The sequence below is a fragment of the Solea solea genome, chromosome 6 (genome assembly GCF_958295425.1).
Source record: "Solea solea chromosome 6, fSolSol10.1, whole genome shotgun sequence".
NCBI lineage: Eukaryota > Metazoa > Chordata > Actinopteri > Pleuronectiformes > Soleidae > Solea > Solea solea.
The window spans coordinates 11,925,546-11,943,719 of record NC_081139.1 but is presented as its reverse complement, the minus strand read 5'-3'; the positions used below and the strand labels follow the sequence as shown (position 1 = coordinate 11,943,719).

Genomic DNA, 18,174 nt, shown 5'->3' with positions numbered 1-18,174 from the left:
TCAAAAATGTTTTCTATTTTCATTTTTGAATTATAAATAATCGTTAAAAAGGATCATATTTGAGTTGAATAGTGTGTATAATTGTGTCATGCATATTGAGATTGTTTTCTACTATTTTCCCAAAATACCTGTTGTTGACAACCCAACCGTACAAAATCCAGGAATGTGTTCAGAACTGTAAAAAACAAAATAAAAATGAACCTTACACACACACAACAGGATGTCTGTGTCCACTGGTGTTAAAACTGACCTGTGATCAGCAACCTAGTGAGTAATAATTACAAGGCTTCACTCCAAGTCCAAAAGTGAATATGCTTTTAAGCTTCAGTGTACAGAAAGCGCAACGTTTAGTTGCACTCTTATTTTGAAAGCTCTTTCCCGTATTCCTCCTGTTGTAATTGTTACCTGTATCTAACTTAATGAAACTGCTGCAGGCTTTGGAGTCACCCAGGTCCCTCCTCCCCTCCCCGGTCAAGGATGACATAATCTGTAGTACAAAAAGACTCGTGCAACAGGAGCGAAGGGTGTGGATGTTAGCTGTGTGTCCACAACACAACACAACATAACAAACAAGCAAACAAACAATCAAAATCCCCCCCATCATTCATGACATATTTGTCTACAGGCACAAAGGTGAGCTGTGTCTGTGTGCTTTGAGTTTTATCAATAATCACACAACAGCAGCACCAAAAATAACTGCAAACTCATTTGAAGAATGCACCTCAGATCAGATCACACTTTAGTAGACAAAGCAACCACAGGTGCAAACAAGAACATGTTGGACATTTTAATTACAAAAGGGGGAGAGAAGCGCACTCTCTCTCTCTCTCTCTCTCTCTCTCTCTCTCCCTCACACACACACACACTCTGGTTTCCATGACTTCAGACCTTACATTGTAATTTTCTTGAGTCTCACACAAACCTTAACTACTACTGCCACAACCCTCACCTTAACTTATACCCATAACTCATCATAACCACACAACACATCTTCACCATAAAATGTTATATTAAGTTATGGGAATTCTTACAACAGGTTCCTACAACATGAGCCATATCTGGAACACACAGGTGCCGACAGAGTCAGGTAAATGTAAATTGGGTCAATATTATAACATAACTTAATTTTGCCATGTTCATTTGTGATTGTGCATGTTACATTGATTATCACAGTCTATCACAGTATCACAGTCTTTTGGACTTTGAATCTGAATTTCAGTTGTTTTTAATTTTCTTTGTGCATTTTGTTTTTTTCTGTTTTGGACTCAGTTTAGATTTTCTTACATTTTGGTTTTACTGGTTGTGGTTCCTGTTTTATTCCATCACCTACTGGATATCCTTCTATATTGTCTTGTCTATTTATTCAGTGTTTATTGGGTTTTGTTTTACTTCCTGCATTTGTGTTTGACTATTTTTTTTTTGCTCTGTTGAGCCTGCTGTTGCCTTAAAATATTCTGATTCCTCTGATTGCTTGGACTAAAACTGACCTTCTGTCTGATCACATAAAGAAAGTGTTGAACCTTTATCTGTGCTGCTGTTTTGCATTTGCATTATTTATTTTAATAACTATTTGCTTCAAAACCAGTGTCACAATGTCATTTTAGTGGGAGATTGGATAGTAATTCTTAGTTATGAACCCTTAGATTTGTTTTACAGGCCCAGGATGCAAGTGTGTAAAAAAACATTCACAACAAATGGGAAACAATCTTTTATTTTTCAAACTTGAACACATTATCCTTCATTCTCACATTTTGGTAGCTCATTTTCAATGATCCACAAAGTTCCTAACCGAACAATGGATAGAAACTTAGAACAATTACGAAATTCCGATACTGTTTACAACAGATTAATTCAACAACAACATGGAAAAAACAAACAAAAAAGAGGTATGCAGTGTACAAGTAAGGGCATGTGTTGTTGTTTGCCACTTCTACAAGGATCAAATTTAGTGCTGCAGAAAAACAAAACTTAAATCTCTCCCAGCTTTTAATAAGGCATAACTGTGGCACAATCAATAACACCATCCTCTCTTGAAGAATAGTTTACTTTCTCCTCCAAGGGCGAAACAAAGAAAAAAATTTAAGAAAATTAAACAAAGGATCCAAATGTTCCTTCACATTTCTGTTACACCAAAAATAAAACAAATCATCTACGAGCACAGTCAATAAGAATATATCGTGAACCAACAGGTCACCAAAGAACGTGTGCAACAGTCTCCAAGTGCCTCAGGTGTTACCACCCATTCATTCGTTCATTCATTCATTCACTCATTCATTTCCTCTGTTTTTATGGCCTCCATGCTTCATTAATGTACAGACATAAATCTATTGTTTTTGCTATAAAGCTAGGGTCTATAAATGAGGAAAGGCTAGCAATGGGCTACACTTAAAAAAATAATGATAATTAAACAGATCCATCCCTGTAGTGGAACTGTGCAATTTGGTTTATTTCACTATTGCAAGGATTCCAGATATCGCCTTTATTTATTGTTGACTATTGGGACATGAAGCGGATGTCAACAAACGAGATAAAAAAAGTGTTTTAGAAACCAACTACAGACCACAGCTTTAATGTTTATCTTCTATTTATTCATTTATTTATTTATTCTTGACAGATTTCCATCCCCATGCTGCAGCAGCATCCATCTCTTTGGTTTCCTCACATTTCCTACTGCATGTGTCTGATTCTGTGTTTGTTGTTGACATTGTCACATTCACGCCATGACCTACAAAAGGAACACTCTGTTCCGATTTTTTTGAGTCACAGTCTGCCATCTTTGAACATAGAGCCGAAAACAAAAGAACAATACGAGTTGGTTCAATTCTCACTGGCATTTGTTGCAAACAGCAGGTCTGGGAGAAAGAGACACTCAGTATGTTTCCATGCACAATTAAGTTTGAGCTACTTGACTATGAAATTTAATTGGACTACTGTCCTTGGCACTGGCACAAACACTGGGGAAGGAATTATTGACTGTGCATCTCTGCTCCACTAGGTGGGGATGTGTCCCCTTTCAGATGTCACCATTAGGCCTTTTCCTGTTGACCTACATGTATTTCATGTACAGTATTGTATGTCCACTCATTCACTTCACATCGTCTTCTGTGTAGCAGGTTCTGTTTTCACTTGGGGGTCAAACCCTGAGGCGGGAAGTGAGGCACATGCACTGAACACCTAGGCCAGTTTGGGTCCGAATTAACTTATCTGGGTGTGTTAGTCCCACTATGAGACATTCTATCTAGTATAATTTCAGTCAGACTAACATGTATATTAAAAGTGCGGGTTTAGTCGGACTAACACAATTGTTTTTTTTTTCTCCTAATGTCATGTAAACGTACTGAGTGACTTCCCTTATAGCGTCACTCAAAATCTTTGTTATTGAGACATAAATGAGACGCCATCCTGGGTTAGGTTGCAGCAGCAGCAGCAGCAGCAGCAGGATCAGGGTCCAGAAGATGTTGACGATTGGGCTACTCAGATCCAGGTCTTCACAATAATAGCGGTTCACTTTAATTTAGTTTAAGTCATTGTATGTACTGTAGGTTCAAACGATGGTACAATGAAATTTGTTGGATGAGAAAGCGAAGTCAACGAAGCTAAAGTGTATTGATCCCCCACTGCCTCGTCGGTCCAGGGTTAAGGGAGATTTTTTAAAATGACTCTACAGAGTCAGCTGTGTCTTAGCACTGCGACAACGCTACATCATGTCTCTAACTCTTGCCCGGCCAGCGGGATGACAAATACGGTTATGTCATCACCTGATCCCAGTCTATCGTTGGGTAGCCTCCAGCCGCGCTCCTTCAGCACTCCTCGAGACCTCATCAGCAGGTCCTGGGCTGCCAGTGTGTACCTGTGGTGACACACACCAATCAACTGTCACGACTACAGTGAAGTTCATCATGAATTAACAGCGCTACATGTAAGAAATGCATTACATTTCATCAGAGATTAAAGGTCACTGTTGCACATATTGGACATATATCACCTTTAAGTATACATACCCCATGTCTCTAATAGACCATGTAAAATACAGAAAATGAAATGCTGCAACATGAAAGTCTGTAACCTAACAACCAAATCAGAAATAGACTTTCACTGCCAGCGCTCGCACTCATGTCACAATCTACTGTAACAACAGAGATGACACCACGTCTAGGTTACGTGATGATCTTGGTCATATTGCCTTTGCAGAATGTCTCAAAGCAACAACTCTGCGGCGCAAAGTGCTGACGCAGTCCCGGTGTCAACAGCGGAGTGTGAAAGAGGATTCACTGCCATGAACCATATTATTCTATGCTGAGCAGCATGCTGTTCATCTCTGAAAATGGACCAGGAGTTGCCTCCTTCCCTGCCCGGAGATTTGCAGAGACGTGAGTGAAAGAGGGGCGACACGCTGCAGATGACCCCTTTCACAGGAAAGCAGCAAAACAAAGTCTGTTTTCTTTTTAATCTGACAGGCATGCAAATTACTGTAGCTATATTATTTATTTTTATGTTGACAGCACACTGTGCTGTTTTGATAAGATGTTCTATTAAATGAAGTGAAATGTTAAAACAGCTGCATGAAATAGCCCATAACGAGCTTAATAGTTTATATAGGCCCGCTGTGGTTCATGATACGTTTCCAGTAAATAAAAATGCTTCAAAACATCCCCTGTGATTGTTTATACACCCTGTATACTTGTATTTGTAAAACTACTCTGGTACTACTGCAGCCCACATATCGTCAAGTGAGCTGAGCAGGCGTGTGGCAATGAGTGGATGTGTCACATTAGAAATACTTAAAGATAAGCAAATGATTGGAAAATTAGAGCCAACTGCAACCCGCACTCTGCACAACTGAAGAGGAGGAGGAGGTGAAGTAGCTCCTTCAACACAAGTGATTTGATAAAACACAGTTGACAGCAATGATTTGCCACTAAATATTAAGTATCATTCATTTCAATTTAATCCCAGTCTTTCTCTTCCTAAACTTTGCTCACCTAAAAAAATGTGGTGTTCAATTACAGATGATATAAATACCTGGAAATAAACCAGAAATACTGATCTTTTGTCTTATGTTAGTCTTAGATGTCTCGTCCAAATGTTTTAAGTAAACAGCAAAAGGGCATACCTCATTGGATCAGCGGGGTCAGCACAGGATAAGTACGCTGTCACAGCATCAGCCACTTCACTGTCCGTCGTTACGTCCCACAGTCCATCTGTACCCATGACCAGGACGTCGTCTGGGCCGTGTTTGTTTTCATCCATGTTGTAAACCTGCACCTGTGATTGGCAGAAATGTATTATTTCTTTTCTTTCATTTATCATGCTATTAAGTACAACTTTTCTCCCTGAAGACAGTAAACGTTTCGTTCCTATTTGAATGTTTACCAGGGATTAAACTGCCTTAATTTGGTTGCGTTAAAGCCGCTCATATTCACTCACAATATACACAAGCTGACATAGTGTACCTATTCAAAGTGATAAAAAGGCAATATAAAGAAAGAAAGATTTGAAAAAAAGAAAGATCTGCCAAGAGAAATGAGATATAAAATCTGACAGGAGAGGAAAAGGTTGCTTTCAAGTTCAAAATACAAAAATAACTGAAAACAAAAGAGCTACAAGTACATGCTATGATTATGAGTCACAAGAATCTCTATTTTCAGTCATAACACTTGAAACAAAACTGAGCATTTAAACATTTCTTTCTTGTGTGGCAAGTTTCAGTTTCACAAAACTGACCGACTTAAACTCACTTCAGGGACACAGGAGAGAAAGGGCTTGATGTAGATATTGGAGTTGTACACCTTCAGGTCATGATCCCCCAACCCACGGGTCACTCCGATTGTTGCCATGACACGAGCCTGCGGTTTGTACATTGACACAGGTACACACACAAACGCACACATTAGAACTAACTAATGTACTGTAATGTAATTAAAAGGTAATATTTGGAAGAAATGTATTCCATTTAGACATAAAATGATGTGTCATCAGAGATTAAGGAAACATGCAGCGAAAGCAGGGAGCATCTACTGTATATGAAAGCAGAAACACTGGACTAGACCAGACCTATAAAGTTTCACCCAGAGGAGAAGAAAAATGAAGGTCTGTGGTCGAAATATGTTAAAAAATAGACGTCTGGCAAAGGAGAGGAAGTTGATGGCGGATTGTGACGGACATCTCTTATCATGTGTTAGTTAGGGCATTCCTCTTTTATCTCAACAAGCTATAATTGACCAAATTGACTCAATGTTTATCAAAATAAAACAGACAGTGAGACAGTTATGTGTATGTGTATGAACACAGTGTAACATTTAGTATAATGCGTCTAATTTAAGTCATTTGTCACATTTGGCGACCGACTTGAACCATGCTCATGCAATATTTTCAACTAGGACTAGTTTCTACAGTACACATTTCACATATATCACCTTTATATAGTATATTACAATTATAAACCTCCTGAACAGACTATGATCTACAGCAGTATACTTACCTTTTTTCCTTCTCCATAAATCAGAGGGAATTTCAGATCATCTTCAATGATTGTCTTATAAGCCCTACAACAAAACAACAGCCACATCACACAAGTTATTTGGAATAAAGGTGACATTATTAGTCCACCAGTCAGCAAGAATTGAATCAACAATGATGTTGACCCCTCTGGATGGTTGTTAAAAAGAGATCTGATCTTAATTGTACTTGATTTTCTACTCAACATTACAGTACAGTCCAATATAAAGCCTCCATCCATTTGGTTCATATGGTCTGCTGTTAACATAATTACTGTGTTTATCTGCTTTAAAAGTGCACTTTTAATCCTAAAATACAGAATTTTAATCAATTATCCTGAGAGAGCATGTGTAAACACGGATTCAAACCAAGAACCCCCTTGCCGTTAGGTACCACTGATGAACCCTGCACCACTGTGCTGCCCCCAGAAAAAAACTTCAACTACAAAAAGCATCATTAAATCTCCAGGTTTACCAGCCGGTCATGGAGTGGTCTCTGTAGAGCATCTTCTTGCCCAGCTCACTGTGCTGGATCCTACGAGGGAACTCAATGTGAGTGAACTCGTTACCCAGAAGCTCTGGCCTCAGGAAGCCCTGGTGTGACACAACGTGTAAAAAAAATGCATCTTAAATGTCTTAGATGTAAAACAGGAAAATCCCTAACATTGCAATGCCCTGTATAAACACAAGCAGTGCTGTACACAAAACTGCTTCCTGTTTTAGCAGCAAACACCATCCACACAACTACAGTACAACCTCAACTAAAGCAGGAAACTGACAAATATCAGTTAGTTACAACGTGAAACAAGTTATAATCTGTTTTTTTTACTCATACCCAAACAGTTTTACACTTTGACTCTTCGTCTCACAGCTCGATATACACTCACGGTATTTAAAAATGACATTGCAGCAGAAGGTGCTGTTAATCTGTGCGTCTATTGCTAAAGATACCGCTTATTTAACATTTTGTAGCATAAAAGGTGAAGAATACCAGATACTGGAGCCGCTGCCTCTCTGACTCAGGTGTGAATTCATTAGTCATAGCAATAACTTTGTTATTTCGTATGATTATGGCCCTGCAGGAAGAAAAAGAGTAGGTTGGTCAGAAGAGTGATGGTCAGTATGGTGCTTATATGATGCTGCAGTTAGCAAAATGAACCCCAGGAGGCACAACAGGCTACTTTTAAAGTCTCATGTACTGCAATATAGAAAAATAAGAGAGAATTGTATTTGTTAACTTCATTAAACTCCTTTAGTCATTGTGTTAATGTGATGTAATGCTATGTAGCTGCTTCACTCACCTGCTGTCCCCAGCATTGGCTACATAGAGTTTTCCCATTAAATTAATGGCAGCTAAGGCACAGCACCCGCCAGAGATCGCGTATGAAGTTTTTTCCTTCTCAATCAGGTCGTCCTGAAATAAACGGGGTAAAACAGAGCAAAATACCATGAAAATCCTTTGAGTTAGTTTTCATGTGAAAAAAGCTTGTTTTCAGTTTTGTCATATAAATATAAATACAAATTTAAAAATACTTAAAAGGACAAGAACAATGAGACATAACCTGGACTGTAAATTGTCAGTATCATCAGATCATCAGACTAATTAGATTTAAATACCCGCCCACACACAGAAATAACATCAAGAGCAAATTGTTTTCTTTCTCCCTTTGTAATGAATCATAACAGAGCAGCTAGATTCATAACATGTATCATTTCTTCAGTTACACTGATGCTCAAATATCCAAACAAGTTTCGATCCAGGGTGTGTGGGTCTTTATAAATAGAAACTTATCTTCCCTTAAGGTGGCAGTACGGGGTAAATTCAGGGAATCACTGACATGCAGCACAAAGAGCTCTACCAAAATTCATTTTCAAGTTCAAATCATTTTACAATGATTTGAACTTGTTCCTGTGCCACTCTCATGACCTCTCATACTTCTCACAATAGACTAACAATATTAGTCAAAAATAATAAAGATTTTGATTTGTATAGTTACTTTCAAGGTAGAGACAGAACAAATTAAGGAAACAACATTATGGTAAGAATACTTGAATAATGAATCTAAAATGAACAGTTTGGTAAAGATCACTAGGGATGGGCCACTACAGCTCTCTGCTGGATGCACTGTCAGAGACAGGAGATGCTGGGCAGAACTGTATGAATTGGAAGGCAAAAAGGAACATGCTTTGTTAGTTCACATGTCTTGTCACATGCAAACTGTCTTTTATGACATTGAGTTACTTTCTCTTTTGATGCTGCTGATTAATGGAACAGAATACACACCCTTAAAATAAATGTCCTTCTTCCTTTTGGACATTTTAGAACTTTGACGTTCCAATTTACAAGTGTTTTCTTTTAATGTCTTTGTTTGTCTATGCTTTTACCACTCCTCAGTATTAATAAAGGCTGTATGTGTATGTGTGTGTGTGTGTGTGTGTGCTAACCATCTGTTTGAAGGCCGTCTCGATGACTCCCATCACCAAACTCTCCAGACTGACAACCTTCTCCATGTGAAAGCGCACCGTGGAGTCGCTGATAGCATCAGGGTCCTCTGGTTCCTGTGAAGCTCCCTTCTTCGAGTCTGCCTGGTACGGACTGCCGTTCTTGGCCAAGCAGATCGGAGGCGCAGAGGTGGGATTCTCCAGCAGGTGGCAGATTTCTCCCAGACGGTCTCTGATGAGGTGGTGAAGAAGTTTGGAGGCCATGATGGCGGCCCCGGAACCAGCGTGTCCATCAAAGACTCCCCAGAAGTGGAGAGGAATTCCTGTGCCATCCTATGGAGAGGTGAACATGCACAGACTAAATGAAGAGGTGACAGGAAAATATTTAAACTGGACATGATTCTATCCATTGTAAGGGGAGTGATTGAATAATTTCTTATGAGATTAGAACTCGGAGCAGAGGGCACGCGTAATCTGTGAGGGGGTTATTCCTCGGTTATTGCTCTTCCATGACGCACTGAGACAGAGAACGAGTCATTAGCACTTTTGTGATTGCTGGCATATTTGCAAGCTGAGTTGGCTCAACTAACACATGGATGGGTACATGACATCTGCTTACCCATCTGACACTCGGGGTGGGGGAGGGGAACAACAAGGGATGATGGGGATGATTCATTTGCACCCAGTGGAGTGCTGGTACATGTGGGCATGTGAGTGTGGGCACAGGCATTTCATGGTAGTGAGTCTAAAACAAAATGATTGACCTGATGAGTAAATGCACTCAGGAAGAATATAGCACCTCAATGTCACAATGTGGAGCAGATCTACAAGACAAACCCACAGTGTAAACATGTGTGAGTGTGTGCTCATGTTTGCTACCTCTTTTGGGCATAAACACTGACCCTGTCCGAAACCAGTAGTCCTCTCGGGGACCAAGAACCACATTTTTAAGGAACTGATAAAGTTCAAGGTTAAGATTTGACCTGGAGTTAGGTTAAGGTTAGAGTAAGGCATCAACTGGTTATGGTTAAGGTTATAGTTAAGACTTTGTTTAGGCTGTCCAACAGTGTCCTGAAAAGAATAGCTGCGCAAACCTGTGTGTGTGTGTGTGTGTGTGTGTGAGTGTGAGTGTGAGTTTGAGTGAGTGAGAACATTTTGTGCTGGTCATCACAACTTTACTCAGATTAAGATAAGGGCTGGGTTTAAAAATAGTTGTGATGGTGCATGTGTGTGTGTGTTGACTTTATTGTGTTAAGATAACGACAAATGGATGTTTTTGCACAATTTTGATTCAGAAAAAAAAATCTCATGTTTAGCCAAATCTGGTGGCATGTTGTCACTTTTGAAGTCGATATGTTGAACATCCTGACAAACACTTACCAATATACCATTTTATAATCTCAAATCTATTATACACTACATCTTTTTATCAGTTCTTTTAATGGAGATATCCGGCTCTGCAGCTATGATATGCTCCACATATTTTCAGCCATCTTTATTTAGCTCACTGCAGGTACGATGCAGTATGACTTTATGACTTTTCCCCCGTAAACAGACGTTTTCTGTGAGCTCTAAACTGAACTCTTCCCCTAACCCTGTGGCCAAATACAATGCTAATGAACCAGAACACCTAAAGCAACACTTTGCTTACCCCATTATCCTCCTGCAGAGTGGAGTTTCTGTGTTTGCCACTGGGCTTCTTCACAAACAGTTTCTCACACGAGGCCTGATCCTCATTCAGCATGCTCTTCCCCGCATTGATCACCCTGATGAAGAGAGAGTGAGAGAGAGAGAGGCACAGTGAGCCTGGTGTCAGGTGATTTATAGTATTCGCTCGCATTCCTCTAACCACATTTAGGCACAATAACAGCAGCAGGAGAGATGGAGAGAGGGGGGGAATGGAGTGAGGTAAAGAGCAGGGCAGGATGATGCAGTCCTGTACCAGAAAGAGCTTGCAGGCAGAATTAAGTTTTTTTATTATGAGCTGATGCCAGCGGAAGATAATGGCTTCAGAATAATGCACTGTCTCATACTCCAGCAGTGTAATCTATTCTGGTGCATGCTGCAGAACACTTGACAGAGGCACCAGTGAAAGACGTGTCATAGGTTTATTGCTAATGTTACTTTTATTATTTTAACTGTAGCAGATTTTTGATCAATTTTGATAACTAAATGTTTATTTCATTTGACTGTCAAACATTTCAAATGCAGTGTGCAGTTCACCTTTTTCCTACAGTTTAAGGCAGGTCCTCACTCCTGCAGACATAAAGCACCATTACTGTTTTTGGTTATTTCGAATACTCATTCCCTTCAGCTCCATTTACACTAGCTGGCTCTGTAAAGCTCTACTACTGTAACAGAAAATGGGATGAATCAGTTGAATTTGATACATCTAACAGCTTTATCTGCCCTGCCCGTGTACACAAAATAAAGTCTCTTTGTATTAGCTGTATCGCAGACTTGATGTTTATGTTGATTGATTTCAATCTCAAGAACTGTCTAATCTTTCATATGTCTGGATCACCGTGGGGTTAGGTGTCTTGTCCAGGGACACATCCACTTGTAGACCAGACGACTCGCTCCACCACTGAGCTACCATCACCATATTGTCATGAAGTTTCCTGAGAAACTTCTGCAGTGAAGGGATTCGTCATTTCTCAGTTAGTCCTGGGATCATCATAAGAAGGGATAAAGATAAAGAGACCTGACATTTAAGAAGCTGAGCTTGGCAGGGCTTGAGTTAGAGGACAAACTGTACAGTCCAACAAAAGCGATGCGGGAACAGAGAAAAAAAGTCTCATCAGAGTAAGACCTTTAAATTCTGTCTCTCTGAACAGCAACTAGTTCAGCTGATTACAGAAAATGGTTGCTGCCTGACCAGTGGCTTTAATATCAGAAATATAAGACATCAAATCTGGATTACGATAATCCCTGTGAGGATTTAATCAGATGAACGCAGCAGTGAACAGACACCCACTTTAGGACAAATGACGGGGAATATTTCTAAATTAAAGCCAGGAGTCTTGTAGATACATGTATATGGACACAGAACAACTTTCCGTCTACACACTATTTTCTAGGATGTTTACATTAAATTATATACTTTATGTATATACTTTTATTTTCTTATACTCATTGGGCCTACATGACCATTGCTAGTAAATAACTGGAAGCTTTAGTAGGTAGGGATCACTAGGGAAATACTGGTCATTTTGCTGAGTCTCACGTCCAGCTTATTCAATAACATCTGCAGATACAGGCTCCCTGTCATGAGCCCCTCCCACTAGATGAGCACTTACAGGCGTCATGCCACCTAAGACGATCTCTCCATCTCAGTAACACTCCACCCATACTGACATGGTTGTATTGTCTGACACTCTCTTTGAGACTGTTTTTCCCTTTTTTGCAGGACTGGCAGATGATATCAACGCTGGAATAGTGAGCCTTTCAATAATAGGACACTGTTATTGGTCAAAGTGTTCAGTCACATGGTCAGATTCCACCCCCCCCCCCCCCCCCCCCCCCCCCCCCAAGTCTCAAGGAGGTACAGAACTCTTGTTCTTGTTCAGTTCAATTGATTTACATTACGCTAAATTGTCATTTCGGAATCATTGATTAATAGTGGGAACAATATTGTGTTCTCCAGTTTTATTGAGACAATGTCACTTAAACATAAACATAGAGTATTTTATAATATAAGGTGATGAGTGGCTTTTATAAGATTCTTATTATATGTATTATAAGAAACTCATTTTAAATGCTGAGGTTTGAATATGGGAGTACATCATGTGTTTTTTTTTTGCCGTGTAAGTTTTTGCACTCCCACAGTGAAGAATCCCGTGTCACATGTGGTCAATGAGCTATAATTGCACCTAATGCTGGTTGCGTGGGAGGAGTTGGTTCCATTCCAGGAACTCGAGTCTTCCAATAACGTGACTTCGGCACATAATCATTGCATCAGTCGTACGTTTCCTTCACTTGTGACCGAAAACCAAAACCTGTCAATGTCCTGTTACTATACAGTATGTTATACTAAGGAAGTCCAAAAGCAGAAGTTGGGATTTCCAGCGCATTCTCCATTTGCAGCTGCTGGATGTTCACATAACATAGACCTCAATTAAAATATTTGTTAAGAGCTCAGACCTCAGAAATAAAATAAAATAAAATAAGGTAAAATTGTCTACATGGTTTAAGCAGTAATTACATAGAAAAACTCACTAATGGTTGTTTTGTGGTTGAGATCGGTGATGATTTAGTGTGACATTTAGCAGGACTACTGGTCACTGTAGTGTTTAAAGTAAAAAAAGACATTCCTGTTGCAGTAGTCTAGCCTGTTCAGGGTGTGTATCTCATGCCTCTGCTCATAATATAAACACATTCAGAGTGGAACTGTGGAGGAGAGTTTAAACATGAACAAGATAAATCCGTTGCTGCTGCTGAATCAAAATATCTCAGTTTGGAAGGGGACAGATCGACAAACACCGCAGGCTCATAATGTAAATGAAGCTGTAGTCTAAAACTAAAGTCTTCAATCTCAGCATGAAGAATTAGTTTTGTCATATTCTAAATTCCTTCTCGGGGAGAGGAAGTTGCTCGTCGTGGTGCAAGGTGTGTGGTGCAATGTTGAAATGAAAACTGACAGGGGCGAGACCTGACAGAAACAAAGTACTTAGTGACAGAGCCACTCGTAAAGAAGTGGCATGACTGTTATTTAGAGCCTTGCTTGAGTAGCGTAATTAAACAGAATGCTGCAAAGATGCTTGCTGTACATAACTTTCCATAATAAATTTCATTCTGTCTGGAAGTCTGACTCGCAATGTTAAAAAAAATACAGCCCATCGGCCATTTGTCAAAGCTCTGCCCCCAAAACACTTGAAGTTACTGTTTGTAGTGGAAAACAGGGAATGTTGGCTGCACTTTTTAAAAAACATATTTTTTAAAAAGCACCAAACAAAAATCATGCACACTATTTTCAAAGATACATTTAGCTATTGTTGCAACAAAATGTACATTTTATTGCGTTCTGTTTATTTGCATCATCTAACACATAAATGTTAGTGCATCTCCATCCATTTTTGTGACTAAATGTTCACATCATGTATGTCTCTCCTGCTTGTTGTGAAGACACTGCTGATGCTTCGCAGTGGCAGTTTGCAGTGGCTAACACTGGTGCCTCACAGCAAGTAGGTCGCCGGTTGAAATCCCAGTTTGGCTGAGAGGGCCTCTCAGTGTGGACTTTGCATGTTCTCCCCATGTCTGCATGGGTTTTCTCTGGGCACTCTGGTTTCATCCCACAGCCCAAAAACATGCAAAGTAAAATTTGACACCATGAATGTAAGATTGTAATTTCATATGGAGGATAAAGTGGTAGAAGATGAGTGAATGAATTCATAAAAAACTCTAGTCCATTGAAAGTGTTTCACATGGAATGAGCCTTTATGGTAAAACGTGTTAGATTCTTCTATTTCATGTGAAGTTTCATGCAACATAGACACAATATTTTGAATCCCTCTCTCCTACATGAAATATTGCTAAAAAGTATCATTACGTTTAAACCAGGAGAATATGTCTAAAAACCAGAACAGAAATACTAATTTCATAGTTCTTGCTTCGTTACACTTAATTCCATTATTAGGTTTGCCTCCATTTAAAATAATATTAAACATGTCATTTGACAAGTTCCCTCCAAGTGGCTAACTGTAAGTGTTTGTGCTGACACTGTGTTGCACAACAGCATCAAGTATAGTCATTATCTGGAACGTCCTAAACCGGGTGGTGCTAAAAGTGCTGACCAACGTTAGGCTCACAATTCAAATGACTGTACAGAAATAAAGAAAGAACACATCTGTACTGCATTTGCTTTGTATTTTACTTACTATAGAATAATAATACTACTACTAATAATAATAATAATAATGATAATAATAATTCTGCTTCGTCAGAGTCAATTCAAAACGAACTCTGCTGTGCATTCCTCAACCTGCACAACCTTCACTGCAGTAAATCAGCTTCAATGCAGCACTTTAAAGAGCACACGCAATTATCACCAAACTGTGGTAATTGCTGTTTTCAGTCACATTTGGCAGATTCGCATTCACAGGGGGTGTGGACTGTTTTGATTTTCAGCACTAACCGCTGATGCATGACTTGATCAGTCGATTACATTGTGTTGGAAACAGCCCTTCTCATGCATGCTGTAATAAATGTTTCAGTGACCCGCACCAGAGTAACTTGCCGCAGAGTCCAGAGGACGGCACTGATGACGGTGCACATTCCCACGCATTAACCTTTCCTTTTTTTTGCCTCCTCCTTTGACCCATTTCCACCAGCTCTCTGAGAAATGACAAATCTCACCCCTGTCCTCTGAGTCCCTGCATGAGTCAGCCTGTTTTCTTTTCCTGTCTTCATAACAGGTCCTGGAAGGCAGCCACGCGTGATGTAGGCCAAATACTGTATGAGCTGGAGCTGCAGCTCACTCCATCCCAACCTAACTCCCCTCCTGTGGGAGTGTGGAATGTCTGAAAGTGTTTTCCCTCAGCGGGAATTGCCTGAAGAGCACATTCTGGCCAAATCAGTGTGAATGAAGTGTGTGCCGCATTGTTTTCTACCTGTGATAGCCCTGCAGCTGTACTTGACTGTAGAAGCACTTGCAGTACAACCAGCCACATCAGGAGTGGAGTTGAGCACTGAGGAATAATGTGAATGGTTTCATAGCAACAAAAATAGTTTTTTTATTAAGACAAAGATGAAGTGTGTAGGAGCTCCATACCACTTCTTTGTGTGCAATAGAGCCCGATGCAGTCTTTTAAATGTCCATCATTTATTGTTCTGTCATTGTTTTGGCAGTTTTCTGTGCTGACTGTAAATTCCCACTAATGGCTGTTAACTTGAACTTCCAAAGGAATTTACAGTGACGATAATCTCACTTTTCGTGCTTTGATTATGTTGTCAGGCAGCATGGAATCATGGCCGCTGTTGAGTGGGGAGCTTCGTCGGCAGAAAGGCAATGATCTGTCATGATCCATTACTGACAAATTCAACAATGAAAGACATCACTGGTGAACTAGGAATATGGAATAATATTTCCTTCCTCACACTTATGTTTCGTGGGAATACACGGCTAGTGCTGTGTAATACACAGGAGAGTCAGAGCAGAGTATGGAGGTGAGTTGAGTCTGCGTACTATGATGTTGCCTTGATGATGTTATGGTCATTAAATTCAGTCAACATTATGTAAAGCCTCGATGGAAATGTTACAATAACGAAGAGGGGGAAAAAGGAGGATGTCATTAAAAGGCAACTAAAATGAAATGGTCCTTTATCTTGAATATGAATTGGACTTAACATGTTGGAACTACCTTGTCATTTTTTAGATATAACAAAACCGATATCTTATTGCCTGTGTTTAGTGAAGGATTGGTGTCATATTAGGGGTTTTAAAATCTTATTGTGTGGGACTTACAATACAATGACTGGATCAGTCATTTTGGCCAGTATCCCACTAATACTGATACTGTGTATCATACTGTCACGGCAATAATCTTGCATATTTACATTTATATGTCCCATTACAATTAAATAAATAAATGAATCAACTGGCTCATCCCTAACAAGTAGCAGAGGCAGGAATAGAGGCGGATTTATGAATGTAAGAAAACAAAGACTTGCTAAAGGAAGACATTTCCTGCTCTCACTTGTGCATTGCTCTGCATCTCATGTGTTAAGTAAGCCAAGCAGGAGACTGTATTCACAGATCTCTCAAAAATCATTACGGGGACTCCTTTGTCTAATTACAGCACAGGACACTGCTCCAGATTTATATGAATTACAGCAGCTCAGAGGAGGAAACACATACACTACGGTGGAAACTACAACAGGGAAAAAGGCCATTTTGGCCATCATTGCAGCTCCTGGGGCAGCTGAGGCTGCATCAGCAGCAGCAGCAGCAGCAGCTTTCTTACTGCTGTCTAAGAGCTGCTGTCACTCATCACTCAGGAAATGATAATATACAGTAAGAATAGAGTGGATGTTTGTTTCTGTAAACCCACTCACTCTGCGTATCCCGTCTTCCACGGGAGCCTGCTGCCTCTCTTCGGCGTGAGCACCGGCCGTGACGCGTGCTCGGTGGAGTATTGCAGCAGCTCCGGGGTGAGGTCCAAGAAATCCGGGCGGCCGTAGGGGAAGCGCGGCGGCAAACCGTCCTGTCCGCCGCTCTGGCCTCCACCTCCACCACCACCACCTGCGTGGTGATGGTTGTGGTGGTGGTGGTGGTGTCCGTGCGGCATCATGCCTCCCACCAGCGTGGACATCGCGTTTTTAACTTTGCTGATCATCAGTAACCGAACGAAGAGCAGAGGGGGAGAAACGTATCAAACGCGATAAACAGAAAAACAAAAAACAAAACACAGCCAGTGATGATCGAGAATCATTTCAGGAAGCGATTTTTGTCTTCTTCGTCTTTCCTCCTCGGACCCATGTGACAGCAGCAGTTTGTTTCAGACACGGAGCTCTTTTTTTTCCCTTCTTTTTTTTTTTTCTTTTTTTTTTTAAAGAATAAAACCTTCACTGCTGCTGCAATCAGGCTGTGATCCAGCAGGAAGCTACATCTCCTCTCACACTGACTCTCACTGACTCTCAGAGGCAGGGCTTCAACACAGAGATGACAACTTGTACTAAACACTATATTATATAGACCTTTATCCAAGAACATTAATTCTATTGTTCAAGTGTAAGAGTGGGTCACACTAACATTAAATACATGACACTTTAAAAGTAGATGCTGCCCCCCACACACCTTAAATGTAATCTTAAATACAGCATCCTGTATTTTCTGAATGTATTCCAGTCAGGTGATAGAGACATAATTGTACTGTACTGTATATCCAGTGGTGGCCTAAGACTTAAACACACTAATGTACATATACAAAACAAAATGTCTGCATTGCACAATCACTCTGAGCTTTCCCCCCCCTCAGGTTTATGGAATGTTTCTCTAAACGTTTCTTTAAGTGTCACCTTTGATGACGTGACATTATTGCAATTATTGATACTGACAAATTGAACATTTTCCACCACAGTGACTGTTCTGACCATATAAGCCAGTTGTAGATTAAGCAATCCAGCAGATCTAACTTAACATTAGCACAATTCTCCACAATACATCTCGTACTTTTGCTGATTTTTGAAAAAAACATTATTATGCAGTGAAACCACTTGTGACGCAGTGGGAACTGTA

General features: G+C 40.1%; 1 protein-coding gene across 1 annotated transcript; it reads right to left on the bottom strand.

The window, feature by feature from the left end:
• Window positions 1–2,610: 2,610 nt before the first annotated feature.
• Window positions 2,611–17,534, bottom strand: ppm1j (protein phosphatase, Mg2+/Mn2+ dependent, 1J). The gene is made up of 10 exons (XM_058632700.1): window positions 16,992–17,534; window positions 10,591–10,705; window positions 8,943–9,272; window positions 7,799–7,911; window positions 7,489–7,573; window positions 6,973–7,091; window positions 6,482–6,545; window positions 5,739–5,846; window positions 5,114–5,265; window positions 2,611–3,850 (listed from the first exon to the last, which is right to left on the bottom strand). The coding sequence occupies exons 1-10, from the start codon at window positions 17,270–17,272 to the stop codon at window positions 3,703–3,705; spliced, it is 1,515 nt and encodes a 504-aa protein (XP_058488683.1). The 5' UTR covers window positions 17,273–17,534; the 3' UTR covers window positions 2,611–3,702.
• Window positions 17,535–18,174: the final 640 nt, after the last annotated feature.

Coding starts and splice junctions, on each gene's coding strand:
- ppm1j (XM_058632700.1), bottom strand. CDS start 17,272: ATGATCAGCAAAGTTAAAAACGCGATGTCCACGCTGGTGGGAGGCATG. Junction 10,706..16,991: donor TGGAAGACGGGATACGCAGA/GTGAGTGGGTTT, acceptor TCTCTTCATCAG/GGTGATCAATGCGGGGAAGA. Junction 5,266..5,738: donor TTCTCTCCTGTGTCCCTGAA/GTGAGTTTAAGT, acceptor TGCCAATCACAG/GTGCAGGTTTACAACATGGA.